The 15,747-nt window shown below is 44.6% G+C and overlaps 1 protein-coding gene across 4 annotated transcripts in view; it reads right to left on the reverse strand.

The window, feature by feature from the left end:
- Window positions 1-15,747, reverse strand: part of TXNDC11 (thioredoxin domain containing 11) — a 39,927-nt gene that overhangs the window by 1,850 nt on the left and 22,330 nt on the right. For all 4 annotated transcript variants that reach the window (XM_054993381.1, XM_054993382.1, XM_054993385.1 and 1 more), the window contains 5 exons: window positions 12,464-12,664; window positions 7,025-7,805; window positions 4,680-4,828; window positions 3,457-3,563; window positions 1,446-1,526 (listed from right to left, as the gene is read on the reverse strand). In XM_054993381.1, the coding sequence (XP_054849356.1) occupies window positions 1,446-1,526; window positions 3,457-3,563; window positions 4,680-4,828; window positions 7,025-7,805; window positions 12,464-12,664 (1,319 nt within the window). The remainder of the gene's footprint in view (window positions 1-1,445; window positions 1,527-3,456; window positions 3,564-4,679; window positions 4,829-7,024; window positions 7,806-12,463; window positions 12,665-15,747) is intronic.

Here is a 15,747-nt window from a genome sequence, read left to right on the forward strand (position 1 = left end):
AATTTCAAAAATAAGCTGGTCCCTCCTCTGGAACAATAGAGACAACATTGTGTAGTGGTTAACGTGTCAGACAGGGAAACCCAGGTTCAAATTCCGCTCTGCCGTGGAAACTTACTGCGGGACCTTGGGCCAGCCGTACACACTCTCGACCTAACTTATCTTGCAGAGTTGTTGGGAAGATAAAAACAGGAGAGGAAAGCTGTAATGATTCTCTCTTGGGAAGCAAGTATCAAACAAACAAACAAACGTGGGCAAAACAAACAGTCATTGACTCAAACTCCTGCAGAACTTAGTGCCAGTTTACATCTCAGAAGCGGAATAGCAAGAAATACTGGCTCTGTTGAGCACCGAGCTGATTGGTGGAATCTTGTTTGGGCAGGTCTCCGCCATCCTGGCCTTGCTCAATCCCAGTGACAAAACGCCCCGGAAATCCCAAGATCCTAGCCAAGTCCCTTGAAGGCATCCTAGTTCCACTTTTCCAGGGCACTCATTGAAAGATCACTCAGTTAACAGTCACACCTTCCTCTGCTCCACGGAGCCTTCCAGTGATGCAAGACAGCATCAATGGAAAATGGTTTGTTTTCCCTGCAGAACTAAACTCCCCTGGATAAAGAAAACCAGGAGCAAACACATAAAACACTAAAAGAAATAACATTCCTCCCGATCTTGGATACTTTAGGAACTGGACAGGCAACATCCAAACGGCACTCCTGTGGAATTTTTATCAAGTTAAGATTCAAGGCACCAAGCCAAATCACTGCCCCAAAGACGAGAAAGGACAAGGGGTTAAAAGTTGCATCCTTCAGAAGCAGTGCAGGCAACATTAAATTAATTGCCTTGAACTGAAGCCAGCATTTCTCCCTCAATGATACCAGATTACTGGGAGGGGAAAAAAAGTTGAAGCTGGCAGTTAGAACCAGCTCCAGAATGAAGCTTCAGGTCAACTCTGGCCCATATTCTGTCCCGAGCAGTGGGACCAAGCGGGCGCAAGACCAGGCTTAGCCATTCTTTTTTAAAATCTGCCATTAGATCCTAGGGCTGACTGGCAGAGCTGAGGAACCTCCACAGGGAAGCCAATAGTCCTCTCTTCCTACCTTGCAGGGCTGTTCCTGCTGTGCAGAGTTCTAGGGAAATGTCTGAAGTGCTGTTTGGATAGCCATTATAAAGAGGGGGACATAAAGCCTTTCCTTTTCCCCCAATGGTCATTGGAAAACTAAATGAGATCCATTTATCGCAGGAATTTAGGGCCTAAGGTTGAAACAATTTTTTCCCTAAGAGATTTGTGTGAACGTAAGCAGCATTCCGCTGAGAATGGGTGTGGGTCCTGCTTCACTATGTGCCCAGAAAAAGCAGTTCCCCACTCAAAGTACAGGCCTACAGCATAATGCTTCTGAAACACTTCACCACAAAACAACGCAACCAGTCTATGGAGCTGCATTCCTTACCTCTGACGAGGAAAAAGCAGAATGTTTGGTAGGTGGTCAGTCATGAATTCCCAGGGAAGGTCATTCTGAGAAACATCAACCCTAGCAAAAGTATAGCAACAAGTGCATGGATTATTTTTTTAAAAAAAGCAACGGTGGGATCCTTTATATTCTTCTTTGACAGCCCTTATTTAAAAAATAAAACACCAAATGGGATCTGAAGGGAGATGGGCAGCTGGTAGGTTCCAATGTTGGCCACATCCACATCCTAAGAGCAGGTATTATGTGGATTGTGTTCTTGTCCACATCTGGAAAACAAGCTGGGAAAAGATCACCATACTGGAGCAAATGCTTCTCTCTTTGCTGCCCCCCATTAAGCCCCGCCCCATACACTGGAGAGGCTTTTGAAGCATTTGACTAGAATCAGGAAGTATCTTTGCAGAAATGGAACCTGAAAAATTGATTGTTTTTATCACATTGTGTGGCACTTCAAAATCTTGTTTTCAATCAAGAGACACTCCCCCCAGCCCCGAACTAAAGTTCACAACTTACATGTTGACCCTGAGGTGGTGAGGGAATACAAGCTACCCTCCCTCAAAGAAGCCCTCTTCTGTTACCGAAGGAGAACCTTGTTTAAGTACTGAGGGCAGAGAGAATGCTGCTGCACCAACTGGATCATTCTATGAATCCCAAGAACTTTCAGAGGAAGTACTTCCAGGGCAGTGAATCATACAGAGAGACTTTAGGGCTCATCAGAGCCTTTAGCTCTTAATTCATTTCTCAGGGCACACATGGAGGTGTAAAATACATGAGCCTTAGGGGGGGAAAGGGGGAACAATCAAAACTAGCAGGAAATCTCTCATGTATGCAAGTGATCCAGCACTGCAGGAAGTCAGAAAGATAGAAGAATAGATGGATATAAACAGCTGCTTGGAAAATGCTGAAGAGATGCAGGACACAGCAGCTTTGAGAACAAACAAAAGAGGACAACCACGATGGCCCACAACGGCCATGGAAGGTTTTAAGCAAGCAAAAACTGTTTGTCTTGGAAACTACAGGAGTGGGTGTAGAAACTCAGCTTTGGAGAGAGGAAAAGGCTGATCATGCCTTTAATTAAGTGTTGAGCAGTTTCTCAAAGGGCAAAGCTTAAAATATACAACCGTCCCATCTGCCCATTGATCACCTTTGAGTCATGTGAAGTGACACACACAGCAGAGTCCTCAAGAGCTGCTCAAGAACACAGAAGAATCTAGAGGCCCATTCTAAGGCCTGACTGGTCAAGAGCTCTGGCACCTTCCCATTCAGGAACACATCGACAGTCTTCTGATATCAGAGTGATTATATGATTTCAAAGAAGAGTGCAGACAGCAAGACAAACCAGTCTATGGCACCGATTTAAAGTTCCTAATGGTTTGAGTTTACAAAATACAGACAAGACACCTCCACCCACAAAACGGAGCTGGTATGCTCATCTGCCAGTTCACACAAGGGAGAAGGTGTCTCCACTGTCAAGGCAGCTTTTTCTCATTTAAACATTCTGTTTGTGATATACGATCTCCTTAAGCACAGCGTTAAGGTTCAAAAATTTGGGCCTCTTCCAGAAGTGCCATAAAGAGTTTGGTGGGCTCCACAAGCATATTATGAGATATTCCAACTTTACTCTTTGAACAGGAGACTCCCCACACTCAAACCCTAAACACAGACTGTAAAATTCCCTTAATCCCTAGGCAGGTGGGCTTTGCTTAGCTTTTAGCTTTCAGGACAAAATGTAGCACTAGAGGGTTTAGAATTTGCATGCATTTTATTCTCTGGCTTGTATACAGGCTCTAGCTTTGGGGACAGTGGCTGGCTGAGCGGAAGAGAACTTCTTGGAATCAGGAAATGGGGCTTCAGTGCTTTGCCTCTGAGAACCAAGCAGAATCTATTAAGCTTCATTCCTTAATTCCACATCTGAACCCCATAGGCACAGAGAACTTGAGCCTGCTTATACGGAGCTCAATATAATCTTGCGAGGAAAACAGCCCCTTCCTACCTTGCCACAAGGAAGTTATCAGGCAGGATCCGAGCAAGCTGAATGAAGATGTGATTGAGTGCCATGCAGAAACCGCACCACGGAGCATAATACAGCAGCAAGACATCCTGGGAAAGGGGAGAAAAGACAAGCAAGATGCCCTGGCAGTGAACCCAAAGGGGAAGGAAAGATTTCCCATATACAGATTCAAGACAGCTCCCTGGCCTCCTCCTGGTTCTCTGCTCCCAAAGACAGATGCAGAGCAGCCGCCAGCCCCCCCACCCCCCCGCCCCATCATTTTTTAACATACAGAGAACCTGATCTTTTAGTGTTAAACTGGACAGGCATTTGGGAGGGTTAAGGGGCACCGCAGCTATGTTTCGTGTTAGAAATCATGTCACTTTCTAAAAGCTGCAACCATCTCTCAGACGTGGTCCCTTCACAACCATGATCTGAAACAAAGGGACCTACGCCTTTGCCTCTTCTTCTAGACAAGATACATCATGAATCTAGTAACTTGAGGGCCACACTCTGTCCATTAAAACTGAACCACACTCTGGTGAGAGACTCACTCCTGAGCTGAGAGAAACATCTCAGACTTCAGACGCCCCATGGAATCATTCCCTATCATTCTATTGTTGAATTCCAAGTTGTCTCCGAGAGCCAGTGTTGTGTAGTGGTTAGAGGCTCAGAATAGGATCAGGCAGACACAGGATGGAATCCACACTCTGCCATGGAAGCTTGCTGGGTCATCTCAGGCTCTCACAGCTGAACTAACCTCACAGGACTGTTGTGAAGATAAACACAAGAAGGGGAGAATGTTGTAAGACACGTTGGGTTCTCACCAGGGAGAAAAGGAGTATAAATGAAGTAGGAGCTCATAGCGGTACATATTTTATCTTCAACCTCACAACAGCCCTGTGAAGTAGGCACAGAGAGGTAAGGAGATTCCAACACTGAGTCAGTCTCCTAGCTTGGTGTGGATCTGAACACAGACCCCCTCCCTCAAGTCAAGGCCAACACTTTGCCCTTTACAGCACAGTCTCCCTCTCTTCCAGCACCTCGCCATAGAAGGGTCACCTTTCTAGAGGAGACAGAGTTCCATTTTATTTGTCTATGTCTTCTGGGGTGGCTAACCAGAGCTGGCCTATACCTTCAAAATTAAGAAAGTGGGCCAGCCCCAAGAGAACTGAGATTCAAAACCTACTCTCACAAAGCACAGTGAATACATGCAACCCTCTTACCTTGTCACTCCTCAACACAACCTCGTGAAAAGTGTCTGTGGCAACTTCTCTGATTCTGTGCAGAGCCCAAAAGTGGACGGACGTCGATCTACCCACAAGGTGCCTTTTCAAGGGGCTGTACAGAACACTGTAGTTTTGAATAAAGGTTTCTAAAAAGAGGTCAATGTTCAGAAGGTTACTTTGACTTTATGAGCACGGCTGGAACATCACAAAAGCACCTCTAGTTAGAACTTAGGCAAACTGGGATCAATTGGTGGTGCCTTCCACATGGGTTATCTGCCCTGAGTTCAACGCTTATGGGAAGTGGGTTTTCCTCCTGCTTCCCCAATGCATCGTGGTGCATTTCTACACCCTTGGAAGTTTCCCCCAGCTTTTCTCGTCTTTCTCAAACCTGCTTTTTTGGGAAAGACTGCAGTAAAGTTGGGATGGCTACAGTGAGTGTGGGAAAATTTGGTTTTCTGGCTCACATGGCAGCCATTTTCCTCGACTCTGTTCCCATAGCAGCCATTTCCTCACGGGGGGGGGGGCTTTTAATCTTTTTTTAAAAAAATAGACACTAGAATATTGTTATATTAATATACAGTTGTAACAATAGGTGTAGCAGGTTCTCTGAATTCTCAGTTTTCGTTAAAAAAAATAAGTCTCTAGCCCCTTCCATTGTGGAGATATAAGGAAAAAGGCCTATCTTCGCAAGGAAAGAATTTTTAAAAAATGAAACCTGGGAATGCAGAGAACCTGCCACATCTATTGTTGCAATGATATATAGATATAATAATATTCTAACACCAATTTTTGTTAAAAAAATTGCAAGCATCCTGCTGGCTCAGAAAGGGCGGGGGGTCACTTCTGGAGGATTGGAGCTAGGAAGCTGTGGGGACACCTGTCATGTAGAAGCCCTGTTGCTTCTGCGCTTAATCTGCAGCCACACCAGCAACAGGCAACCACAAAATCCCTGTGCGGAAGACATCAAAGTTTCATGAGATCACAGAATATGAGGGGAAAAATGAAGCTGCTTTATACTGAGCCAGACTATTGGTCGATCAAGGTCAGTCCTGCCTACTCAGACTGGCAGCAGCTCTCCAGAGTCTCTTTCACATCACCTACCATCTTTATCTTGAGATGCCAGGGATTGAACCTGGGACTTTCTGCGTGCCAAGCAGATGCTCTACTGCTGAGCCACAGCCCCTTCCCCAAATATTCCTGTGTCTCATTTTCACAGTTCTAAACTGCACATATTCTGGGATTCTGCCTGCGTGGAATTTGGCATTAAATTACCAGCTCAGCACCCCAGGCCAACACCTGAGAAAGGTTTTTGGCACACACATACCCCAGCCGTCATTCTGCCCTGTAACCTGCAGAATCCTGAACAAATTACGAAACGTAAACTCATGCATGCAGCGTTGCTGAACTTGCTCAATTGGCCAGGGCTGGTGCAGTTCCAAAGATTGCAGTCACCCAGGGATAACATCCATGGGAAATGTCTCCCACACTAGCTGAACACAACAAACAAGGCTTGAATGACAGTAATGCCAAACATGGCACATTCTTTTAAACAGGCTCTGCAGAGCAGGGAAGAGTTTGAGCAAGACATTTTACTTCCACTGGGATCTTTTTCTCTTGTCTTGTGCTCACTTTACTTCAGAACTGATGCTCCATCTTGTCTAAGTCCGTATATTAAAAAAAATTGAGGGGGGAGGGGAATTGTTTCAGATGCCCTGTAATGAGGGTGAACAGGGAACTGGGTCCAACAGGGAAGCTGGTCACATCAGAACAAGCCCACAATACGACAGAAAGAAGCTGTCAGATGAACTATGCATTCCCTTCCCACTGTGAGCACACTGTTGCTAGTGCAAGCTGCAATGAACCACCCAGCCTTGCTTTAGGCTCTATGGCACTAGGCCCATAAAAGCAATTTGCTTCATGTGCCTGCACAACCAGGACAGCCTCAACAGTAAAAGGAGGGTCTTCACCAGAGACCGGGTGGGGGGGGCTGAGATTATGACGTGCAATGGAGGTGGTGGATCCCAGCACACACCCCACACACACAGCTGGATCTCAGTAAAGGGTCCACCTCTTTAAGAAGAGGAAACTGACACAAAGGGTTTTACAGTCTGGTAGTTTTTTCTGTGCTATCATTTTCATAAGAATGTATAGTTTTATAGACGGCTAGAACTGTTGTAAGCCACCTCAACCACAGGAGAGATGGAAGAGAAAGGTTTTAACTAAAATTAAAAATGGGCCATTTTACATCAAGGGTTCAGATTCCCTGCGACGCTAGCTATGCTTCTGGGAACATCTTCTACTCCAGCACATCTTCATTAAGCCGGAATACAACTGTACTGTACCTAGATGAGACCTGCCCAGGGCCCGGCTCTGATCTAGGACGTAGTGGGAGTCTTCTTTGAGGTCCACAATGGCAGCAAACTCCTTTGTGGTAGTGAGCCTTGGTGCCCCAAGTCGCTCCGCATACATCCAGAAGAGATTGGAGTCCAGCAGGTAAAGGTTTAAGGTCTTGTTGGTCCGGCAGCTCAGGCCAGTGACATCAGAGCCAGGGATGGAACTTTCCAAGAGACCGTTCCTGTCCTCAATGTGAGGAATAGAATGGGGGGGCTCCTCTTTCCAGTTCTTCCCATGAGAAGAAAATGCCATTTCCAGGGACAGGACAGTGGTCTTTTTGGAGCCAAAGAAACTCAGCATGCCCCTGTTCACCGTTCGGCAGCACGCAGTGTAGTAGCTAAAAGGGCTGTAAAAACTGAGGAAGTTACTGCATAAAGAGGCTGTCTTGGACACGACCTGGAAAAAGGTCCGTTCCTTGAGGTAGAAAGAGTCCAGGGCCGCCTCAATCTCGAAGAAGCTGCAGTGCAGCCCGCTGAGGTGGCTTGGCTTGACCCCAACAGTCTGGTTGATGCACAGTTCACAGACATTGTGGGTCCGGGAGATGGTGTGTAACTGAGGAGGAAGCACCACGGTGTTGCAGCATGGGGACTCAGATATGGGGAAAGCCTCCACTGGCTGGAGAGGGGTGGCGGCAGCCTCTGGTGGCTCTCCTCCTCTTGAGCTTTCTGCCCCTAGCCTTCTTTGGTGGCTTCTGTTGCAGCTGTTGTAGGCCAAAGCCATCCTGGAAATCTGTGGAAGGAAGAAACTCTCATCTTACTGGGTTGTCACACCTGCAAAGTTGGAAGAAGCAAATTAACCCACGAAGGGCAGAAGGCTGGAAACTTCCCCCTTACAGGGGATTCCTTTCTTATCTGATTGTCTGCTCAAGAAGCCAAAATATTGCCGAGGCTTCTCAACCATATTCCAGGCACACACTCAGCTGACACAGAGTGGGCGAAAGGGTTGCCCCCCCCTCCAGGTTTGCTGATTTTCTCCACCAGTCCAAACCAAGAGCAAAGGCAACCCAGAACATCCCTAACTCCTCCCCATTTACCTACATAACCAGCAACTGCTGGGGCGGGGGGGGGCAGTGGCTGTCTTTCAGGATTGCACTTTTGGTCCTACAATCTGCACTATTACACTTCTCAATCAACCCCCCTCTGGTTAATATACTAAAATTTAATTGTGGTTAGTAAGAATGCTGCCATTTGTTTGCACACAGAGCCTTCCTGTAAGTGCCACCATTCCCATCCCTGTTCCTCAGTACACACCACCCAGACCTATCCCTGTTCAGCCACCAGGCTTGAAGTACAGGATCGGGGACTCTTGGGCCTCTAGCTGCATTAGATTCCTTCTCAGCGTTTTTTTCTTGAAAGGATGACACCCTTTGAGTCAACCTGATCTCCATCACAGGGTCTGCCCCATCAACCAGGTTCCCATTTCAAAGAGAGAGACAGACGAGTATTTCTAGTTCACAGAAGCCAGGCTGGTTCACTGCCAAAGGAGAAATTACTCTTCCCAAGGCCGACTGTGCAAGGACAGCCCACTGGGGACCCAGCATTAGCAGCTGTGTTAGGAGCTTGCAGCAAGACAGACCCACTGACAACAAAATGCACAATTCTCAGAGGGAACCTCTGACAGCAGTTTGGGCAAACAAGGAAAAAAACTCCAACTATTCCATCCCACTGACAGCATTAATTATCTGCCCTGTGCTGGGCTTTTATAGCAGGCCACGGCATGACTGAAAACAATCCGTTGCCAGCCAACCACTCGCATTTATAGGTTGACACAATGGCCTGGGCTTCAACGCAAGCAGCTCTCCAGAGCGTGAAGCACACGCAGGCTTATACAGCTCAAAATCTGAAGGCAAGATTTGATTTAATGAGGGCTGCAGAGCATCTTCCAGGTTCCCAGTTCAAGCCCAGTCCAGTGCCTTAACTTGAAAAGAAATCTATTTGTACCTGGAATCTGTTTCCAGCTACTAGGGTCTGGTACACACTGCCTACACAGGCCAATCAAAGAAACAGGCAGAAGCCAGGCATCAAAAGCAACCCCTCCCTCCAAGTCCTAAAGGTTATGCTCTACTTCTAATATGGAAGGACAAATGCTCTGCCTACTTTTACAACTTCTAGGCTTTCCATGTGCAGATATGACAGAAGGGGTCTCAGATGTTTTGCTACTGAGTTAGGGACCATAGACTTCATCACTATATCCTTACATATTATCTGCTGCTTTAAATATGTACTCTTACGTACTACCAATGCTTCATGTTGTCTAATGTTAGTCCTAGAATTGTTTGCTTCAGTATTTTTTCTACTCTGTAGTGGATTCTTGCTAATACTGTGTCTTTAAACTTGTATCTATTTACCCTATGATATTGTTTATGAAATGTCCTTGATACTGTATTGAAATGTATTTGATACTGATTGTACTAATCTCATACTGTGTAATCCGTCTTGAGTCTCAGTGAGAAAGACAGACTATAAATGACATAAATAAATAAATTTGCTTTGCATTGAAGAGACACCTTGGTTGGCGAAACCCTGTCAAATCAGAAATCATCTCCAGCCCACGGCCTCAAGCAAACAGAGCTTTAGCTTGAAAGGGGAGGTTGTGAGCTGGGCAGATTGCCTCCCCCAGGCTAACCACTGAATCTGGCTAGCTCATGCACACACATGCCCTCCGTCTTCTAGTCTGTGGCCCACACTGCTCATGTCACACGCAAATGCTAAGTGGATTCTAGTTCACAGCTGCCTCCAACCCAACACATGTGCTCTTTTTTAAGGGCAACAGAGTTCAGCCCTTTCCAGAGCACCAGTGAGACACTAACTACTGAAACTATTAGCCACTTACGCTCCTTGGAAATATTATTCTTAGAAAGACGGCTGTATCTATGGCTGAACAGCAACACTGCATGGCAGAGGTTCTCTATAAAGCCTTTGATGTTACAGGAAGAGCCCTGCTGGATCAGACCAAAGATGCATCTAGTCCAGCATCCTGTTTCCCACAAAAGCCGAGAAAATGCCCCCATGAAGCCCAGCAAGGGTTGTAAAATCACACGCTGCCATCCAAAATGCTACTTCAGGCATACCCAGTGAAATTTCTACAGTAATTTCCATGGGATGGAACAGCAGACCCACACATTCATCCACACTCCGCCATGCAACCCTGGGCAGGCTTGGAGTTTCAGAAAACAACCCTCAAGTGTGTTGCATGGGGCCAACAACAGCCTCATTACACTTGCAAGGTCTAATACGAATAAGCAAGCTAGAGGCGAGGGCAGGGAGATCACAGAGATGCCAGACACAAGGATGCAACATTGTTTGTACTGAGACAGAGAGAAACAGTGCACACACACACTGGAATAGCAGCTTCTGATCTGGTCCAGACTGGAAAGACTTAATTGCAAAACAAAGAGGTTTTACCAAGTCAGATTCCAACCCTGTCTGTGGAGAGAGGGATCTGCAAGATCCTTGCACTGGCAAAGAAGGAATGGACAGTTTCTCGTCATGCAGCTGTGCTGGAGGCAAAGCTCTCCCTGGGCTGGAAGAGAATCACAAAACACTTCCAGCTCAGGGTCACTTTTTCTCCTTACAGTAAATAAGTTACGTAAGATGTCTCCTGAAAGCAAAAGGAACCAGGCCAGGCAGCTGAGTCCATCTCTGGCCAATTAAAGCACCCTTGCTTCTCCTGAATAAGTTCCAGCTGCGGCAGATCCAGATGTTCCCTGGTGTGCAGCAATCCTTCTCCCCCTAGAACCTGCCACAATGTTTTATTAATCAGGGCTACAGTCTATGCATGCTCCACAGGCTGCAATGCTGGTAAAAGGAAAACTGTAAGAGTCATATCTTTCTCCCAAGATTGGTGAAGGGGAGAGAGTTCACCAACCTTGAAGGGTAACTGTGAAGGTATAATTTATCATCCCCATGCTAGCTAGTACAAGTGAAGTGAGAGACACAGCAACTAGCAATGCAGATACAGAATGCTAGATGAGCAGATCTGCCTAGTGGCGGATACTCTCAGATTTGGTGATGGCACGCACACACCAGATACACACCAAACCATGGCACATCAGGCCATTTTGCTTGGAACACAGGGTTGGTTCTCCACTCAAGTGACTGAGATGAGGCACTTCCTTTAAATATTTAAACATAAAGAGTTGGTTTGATTTCTCTTCTGCTTGTTTCAGGCCACTGATATGCCACAAATAACTGGCAGAGATGAGCATGCGTGGGCAGGGATGGGGCATTATCTGTGGACTAATAATTTGTGTGTTTCTTGCATGACCATGTTATATCAATGGAAAGTATACCAACAAAAGACACAGCTGGCCAGCCATACTTGGCAACTCCTAGTCCTGCAGGTGGGCCACCAGCAACCACCCTGCTTATACTGATTCTCTGCCAGAACCTCCAGAAGAGGAGGAGGCCGTTACACCTGAATTCTTCTAGACATTGTTTGATGACAACTTGGATTAAGTTGTGCACTGAGAAGTCAATGGCATATCTTTGTACTGATGCTTATCTAAGTTGGACAGCTATCAATGGGATTCAAGATCCTGACAGCAAATCCCTTCAGCTGTATTGAGACACTGTTTTCATCTGCAGTTAATAATTCTGTGTAATGGTCAACCTAAAAGCAGATTTCTTATTAAGATTGCTAGTCATGTCATGCCCAGAAAGAGCATGTAAAGCTGGTAGAAGGGGACACCCTCTCTCCCACTTCATTGTACATTTCATTAAGGGATACATAGAATTCATTTTCCCTGATACAACTCAAAATTGAGTTACACCCTTCTATGCCTTGTAACTGCAACGGACAAAGACTTCACTTCCTGTGCCATTAAAATATTCCACGAAACCTTAGCATTCATTCCATTTGTGTTACCGTTCAGACTTCCTAAGATATCTTTTTCAGAAGCAGGCAGGGGAACATATTTAGTTGTTATTTTGAATCAGACTATCATGAATTGGACATCACTTTCCTAAGTTTATGGGATTCAAAAAACATGTACTGAAATTTTTGTGCATAGCGTCTATGCCAGCTCCTGGACAACTGAACATGTTTGCCTTTGTCTGCCCCACTGAAGGTCCCAGATACAGCACCTTTTTCAGACTCCTAGCTGATAGGGACATCCTAGAATACAATCTAGAGCTACTCTCCCCTACAGTGTGGTCTCCCACTGAGGAAAATATATCTTATCCTCAAAGTTGGCCAGCTTAGCTGGCAGAGCGACAGACAAGGATTCTTGAGTTTTTCATCTGAGCCGCACTCACAGGGAAATGTGTGCTGGATTATCCACACTGACTCTTTCCTCACATCTGTGGTTTTGGGGAGGATGGGAGAGAAGAGGGAATTTTCCAGACAGGCTGCCCTGTTCTTTGAAGTAGTACTTTAAAAAAAATCACCTCATCGACAAGTGGCTGATTTTCTACTAACGGGTCAAAAGGAAAAAACAGGAAAAGTGCTGGGCCCTTTTTTAGCTCGTTGTTCAGCAAAAGACTTTTCCCTCCATGAGGTCTCAGCCAGCGGACGAACGTCTCTTGGTTCTCTAGGGCCCACCTGCAAATATTTTCAGCGGTGTAGTTCATGGCTTCGCTTGGATAGAACTAGAAAGGAAGGAAAACATTCTTGGTATTAGTGTGTAATACAGAAAATTGAAGAAATTTACCACTGAAAATGGCCTATGCAAACAGTGGGGAAGGGAGAGTAATGTCCCACTCCCACACTTGTCATTTTAAAAACTGGGAGGCCTTCACTGGAGAAGACATGTTAAGGCCCAAGCCTTAGTGACTGAAAGAGGAAAGAAGTCCTCACACAAGATATATCCTTGGGGGTGGGTTCCCAGCTGCCAGATGATATTTTAAGGAATTATTTTCCCAACTTTTTAAAAAAGGATAGGGAGTGACAAAGAGACTGAACAATTCTTTTCTCCAGTTCAGAAAGAACATAGATTGGCCTCCACTTTCTGCAGGGAAAGACAACCGATACAGAGAAGACCAGACCATATGAGTCAAGCTACAAGTGACACCTGACATGAGGTGGACATGAGTCAAGTTCCTGAAAGTTTTGATGGGAAGTGTAGGCATCTTTTCTGACTACCGCAGCTCAGCTCCTTCCCAGCCACTGGGGGCTGGAGTTTACCAAAGGAACTCACACAGTTAACAACATAAAACCCGTCCAACTTGCAGAGTTGGAGGGAGAATGCCTGCATAGAGGTTGCTAGTATTTACAACAAACGTTTATTATAAGCAAAGCCCACCAGCGGCAGGGTGCGGGGAGCTCACCTTCTGCTGGCCCAAGGGAGCCCCTGGCAGTTGCCACTGCTCCAAGCCCCCTTACGTTTTTTCACCGGCGGCTGGCAAAGCTGCCAGCAGCCGGGACAGTTGGGAGCGCTCCCTCTGGTGGCAGCACAGGAAGCTTCCCACGCCTCACATACCCCACGTCTGCTTCACCCATTGGTGGCAGCGCACCCCTTCCAGCCTCTTTGGCTCCCCTCCTGCCCTATCTCGGGCTGGAGAGCTGTGTGAGATCTGGCAGGAGACAGGGCAGCTCAGGAAGCTTCCTGCGCCTTGCACACCCTGAACCTGTTTCGCCCGCTGGCAGCAACACACCCCTTCCAGCCTCTGTGTGAAAATACAGGACCAAATTAGACTGGAAAACAAAGTAGGTTTTAAAACTGAGAAAAAGGTAAAATATTTGGGTATTACTTTGACAAATATGAATTGTATGTTAATTCAAAATAATTATATTAAGACCTGAACTGAAATTAAAAGAGATTTGGTAAGATGGGACAAAATTCAATTATCACTTTTGGCAGGGCTTTTTTTCTGGGAAAAGAGGTGGTGGAACGCAGTGGGTTGCCCTGGGAGAAAATGGTCACATGGCTGGTGGCCCCGCCCCCGATCTCCAGACAGAGGAGAGTTTAAGATCAGGGGGCGGGGCCACCAGCCATGTGACCATTTTCAAGAGGTTCCGGAACTCCGTTCCCCCGCATTCCCCCTGAAAAAAAGCCCTGACTTTTGGGAAGGAGAGCTGCAATTAAGATAAACGTTTTACCTAAAATATTATTCTTATTTCAGACAATTCTGGTTTGGACAATGGAGGTTCCATTCAAAAGACACATCTAGATTTATCTGGCAAGGGAAAAAACTGAGGGTTAAATTTAAGTCATTGCAGGATGCAAAGGAAAGAAGAAGATTGGGCCTAAGAGATTTGAAATTATATTTTGCTGCCTGCTTTTTTTTATGGATGAAAGAATGGATCTTGCTAAGAAACAGGATTATTGTATTTAAAAAGGAAAGGTTAATTTAGAATTCAATAATCACTATGTTACACATGCCATTCTGAGAATAAGGAATAAATATAAATTTAGGGTCTGCCCGAAAATAGCCACAAGGCTCATTATAGAAGGGAAATGGAAAATAGATTTAAATAGTTAATGTATCGAGAAGATATGTTAGAATTTTCACAAGGTGGAGTTAAAATAAAATCAAGAGAATATTTATCAATAGAGGGACACAGTTGTTAATGATTTTCTTATATGCAAATTGTGGAAAGGTTTAAAGTAGACAAGAGGCTCTGATTTTGAGCAAAGTGAATTTGAAATGGATCTATGTACAAATGATGAACATATTATTGCTAAAATGTATAAACTCTTGTTGAAATTTGAGACAGAGGAAGAGCAAGTGAAAGAATGTATGATTAAATGGGTAAAAAAATTGGATATGACATATTAATGGAACGATAGGAAAATGTGTTTAAAAGGGTTGAATTTTACAATAAGCTCTAGTCTTAAGGAGAATTTTATAAGATGATGTACTGTTGGTAAATGACCCCTGAGAAACTGTCTAGAATGTACAAGTGTTCTTCGAACATATGTTGGAAATGCTCTCAACATGAAGGATCATTTTATCATGTGGTGAACTTGTAAGAAAGCAAAAAAAAAATTGGACACAAATACAACTATTAATTCAGATTTTAAAGACTAAAATACAATTGAAACCAGAGATTTTTTTGTTGGGAATTATGGATATTCAGTTGGAAAGAAGTTATGGAACTTTGTTTTTATATATGATTACAGCAGCGAGACTATTATATGCACAAACCTGGAAGAGTCCAACATTGCCTGCAGTGTAGAGGAATGGTTGATAAAAGAACTTCATTGATTAAAGAGAAGACAATAAGCTCGTTTATTTTTTAATGGAAACCCCTAATAGACTTTATATGTGAGATAGACAATAATGATTTGATGATTTGTGGATTTATGGACTAAGGGATTTGGATATTAGAAAAAAGAGAGCCTTTATCTTCAATTTGAGAAAATTTGAAAATGATACTTGTATTTTTTGCGGAGAAAAACAGAAGTTTTAGTTTATATTGTTTTTTTCTTTGTGTTTTCTGTTTTGTCTGAATGCTCTGTTATTTTTGTGTGTTTGCAGATTTTTTTGTTTGGTTAGTTTTTGTGTAACTGTCTTTTTAGCTTTGCTTTTTTATTATATAAAACTTAATAAAAAAATAGAATGTCTCCAATATTCAATTAAATGGAGCAAATCATTAAAGCGACCACGAAATTGTGAGGACTTGGGGAGAAGTAAGGTTGGTGTTAAAAGTTCGTTTTTTGTTGGTTACTCATACAGCATGTTAGTCGCAGTTTTAATAAAATGATGAGAAACTGTCCAGAGTTTAGGAT

This window comes from Eublepharis macularius, chromosome 12 (genome assembly GCF_028583425.1).
Source record: "Eublepharis macularius isolate TG4126 chromosome 12, MPM_Emac_v1.0, whole genome shotgun sequence".
Classification (NCBI taxonomy): domain Eukaryota; kingdom Metazoa; phylum Chordata; class Lepidosauria; order Squamata; family Eublepharidae; genus Eublepharis; species Eublepharis macularius.